The sequence below is a fragment of the Saccostrea echinata genome, unplaced genomic scaffold (assembly GCF_033153115.1).
Source record: "Saccostrea echinata isolate AGI-Se365-2 ecotype Australia unplaced genomic scaffold, CSIRO_AGI_Sech_v1 ptg000056l, whole genome shotgun sequence".
Lineage (NCBI taxonomy): Eukaryota > Metazoa > Mollusca > Bivalvia > Ostreida > Ostreidae > Saccostrea > Saccostrea echinata.
The window spans coordinates 19,928,911-19,931,780 of NW_026889805.1; the positions used below are offsets into that span (position 1 = coordinate 19,928,911).

Consider the following 2,870-nt stretch of genomic DNA (forward strand, 5'->3'; position numbering starts at 1 on the left):
TTGATATACAAGTATAAAGATAACAGAATCATTCAGGTATTATTTTATTTTTGGTTTAGTTTAAAAAGTATTTTCAAAACGAAAGTATAATAAGTATATGTGTAAATCATGGCATTTTAATAGACCTTATTTTTAACTTACGCAAAGGTACATCACACAACCATTTTTTTCATTTAAAAGGTGTTTTACAGTTAAGTTTTTTCTTAAAAATGTTTTTCATATTTCAATTGATAAGGCTACTTATAAATCGAAAGTACAAATAGTTAGAAAAATGACAACCCCCACAAACACTGCTCTTGTCAAAACCTTGTTGCTCCGTTTTAGATGTGAAGAACACTATTGTCAACGATAGAGGTAAAAGTACAGGAATAGTAACAGAATGTCGAACCGACCAGTAATACAACAGAGAGAAAGCAACAGACCAGTGGTGTCACCCAGAGAAAGCAACAGACCTGTTGTCAAAGAAGAGAACAACCGCCCTGTTATTGGGTCCAAAAATGACAATATGTTGATGGTGGCAGCGATCGATTTCGGCACTACATTTTCAGGATATGCTTTTTCCATGAGGGATAATCCAAAGAAAATACAATGTCCCCACTGGAATGCCCCGTCTACTGACCTCATATCCCACAAAACCCCCACCACTGTACTTCTGGACGGAAAAAAGAACTTCGTAGCCTTTGGTTACGAAGCAGAGACAAAATACCTGGAACTTACTGAAGAAAAGAAGCAGGAAGCAAACAATTATTATTACTTCAGAAGATTCAAAATGATGTTGTATGACAAAGTTAGGAAAGAGGTATACATTGTATTCTGGTGTGAACGAAGAGCAACATTTCTTTCAATCTTTATATTTCAAAATTGTTAAGGAAATAAAATGCTGTTTATGTGGCTGCTTTTCTTTAGAGAGAATTCATTCAAAGAGTAAACTTGTTTTCTTTTCTTTTTAGAGATTGACTACAGAGACAAAGGTTTCAGACATTAAAGGGAGAGAACTTCCAGCAGTTGAGGTTTTTGCTCACGCCATTAGGTATCTTAAGGATCACCTGATCATGGAAATAGAGTCTAAGGATACCTCTGTCATCGTAAAGGAATGTAATATCACATGGGTACTAACTGTCCCTGCCATCTGGGATGACCCAGCCAAACAGTTCATGAGGAAAGCAGCAGAAAAAGTGAGAAAAATCTCGATTCTTTACAGTGTCATTCGGTTTTTGCTGACTGTTGCTTAACACACTATAATTAACTGGATTCAAATTCTCTAAGATTTTAGTCTGTGAATGTTAAAATAATTAGAAAACACATATTTAATAATATTGATACTGAAATATTTTATAATTTAATTTGTAGGCAGGAATTGAAAGCAAATCACTAGTAATTGCGTTAGAACCAGAGGCAGCATCTATCTACTGTAAGGAATTGCCAGTGGAGAAGCTCAGCGGAACAGAGAGTGGAATTGGGGTGTTTTCTCCAGGAAAAAAATATCTTGTTTTGGATGCAGGAGGTAAGTCTCTACACTTTCACTGAAAACTAATAGTAACAAAGAACAAGGAACATTTTTATTACAGAAATATTATTTTTCCTAATTCCATAGGAGGAACTATTGATATGACTGTCCATGAAGTGAAATCGGGGGGTAAATTGCACGAATTAAGCAGAGCTAGCGGAGGAAACTGGGGTGGAGTAAAAGTGGACATGACCTTCAAACAGATGCTGGTAGATATTGTAGGAGAAGGATTCATGGAAAGTTATTGCCATTCAAATACAGCAGAGTATATTGAATTGTTCAGAGATTTTGAATTAAAGAAAAGACAGAAGGTGGATGAAAAGTCCCAAACCAAGAAAATCACGATGAAAATCCCAGCCACCTTTTCGGATAAATATGAAGAAATAGAAAAGAACGACATTTCAAAGAGAACCAAAGAAACAACATATGGAAAATTACTGAAATGGGAAGGAGACAAATTACGAATAAATAAGGACATCTTTGATGGATTTTTCAAACCTTCTTGTGAAGGAATTGTTAAACATGTAAAGAAACTCTTAGCGGATCCTAAAGTGAAAGGAACAAATGTTATCTTAATGGTGGGTGGTTTTTCTGAGTCGGCAATAGTTCAGCAAGCTGTAAAAGATGCGTTCCCTGATTGCCGAGTGGTGATTCCACATGAAGCAGGTCTTGCAGTCTTGAAAGGAGCTGTGCTGTATGGACATGATCCAAGCGCTGTTGCTTCCAGAATAGCAAAGTTCACGTATGGGATAGGATGTACAGAACTTTTTGATCCTCAAAAACACGATCTTAAAAGAAAAATGGTTATTGAAGGTAAAGAAAGATGTAGCAACATTTTCAGTAAACATGTTGAGGCAGGGGATGTTTTGTACCTCAATGAAGAGCAGGGAGAACACAAGTACTTCCCAATATCTGTTAACCAAAAAGCAATATCATTTCCTCTGTACACCACTGAAGCTAAAAAACCTCAATACACAGACGAACCTGGATGCACTTATCTCGGAACATTAACTATGGATATATCAAACACCAAAGGGGGGTTGGATCGAGAATTCACAGCTCGATTGAAATTCGGAGGAACTGAACTAACCGTTTCTGCACGGAATGTTCAAACCAATGAAACTGCTCATGCAGATTTTGATTTTCTTCAAGATGAACCTTGATATAAGAACGTTGACATTTCTTATACTTGCAATTTTTTATTTAACCAATGACTGAAATACAGTGAACGTGCTTGAAAAGTCTGAGGCCAATATTTCATGGAATAATGTATATACAATTTAAATTAATATAATGTATTGTTAAATATTTCTGAAATAATTAAAATTCTGTATTTGAAATGTTATGAACTACCTTTCAGGTG

The 2,870-nt window shown here is 35.7% G+C and overlaps 1 protein-coding gene across 1 annotated transcript; it reads left to right on the top strand.

Moving 5' to 3' along the window:
• Positions 1–297: 297 nt before the first annotated feature.
• Positions 298–2,670, top strand: LOC133173130 (heat shock 70 kDa protein 12B-like). Its single transcript, XM_061308069.1, has 4 exons — positions 298–799; positions 951–1,175; positions 1,351–1,504; positions 1,595–2,670. Exons 1-4 carry the CDS (start codon positions 380–382, stop codon positions 2,668–2,670), a joined length of 1,875 nt encoding a protein of 624 aa, XP_061164053.1. The 5' UTR covers positions 298–379.
• Positions 2,671–2,870: the final 200 nt, after the last annotated feature.

What these genes read in the sequence shown, in the direction of transcription:
- LOC133173130 (XM_061308069.1), top strand. Translation starts at nt 380, where the DNA reads ATGTCGAACCGACCAGTAATACAACAGAGAGAAAGCAACAGACCAGTG. An exon ending in ATGACAAAGTTAGGAAAGAG is followed by an intron (nt 800 to 950) that starts GTATACATTGTA and finishes TTTTCTTTTTAG; the next exon opens with AGATTGACTACAGAGACAAA. An exon ending in TGAGGAAAGCAGCAGAAAAA is followed by an intron (nt 1,176 to 1,350) that starts GTGAGAAAAATC and finishes TTTAATTTGTAG; the next exon opens with GCAGGAATTGAAAGCAAATC.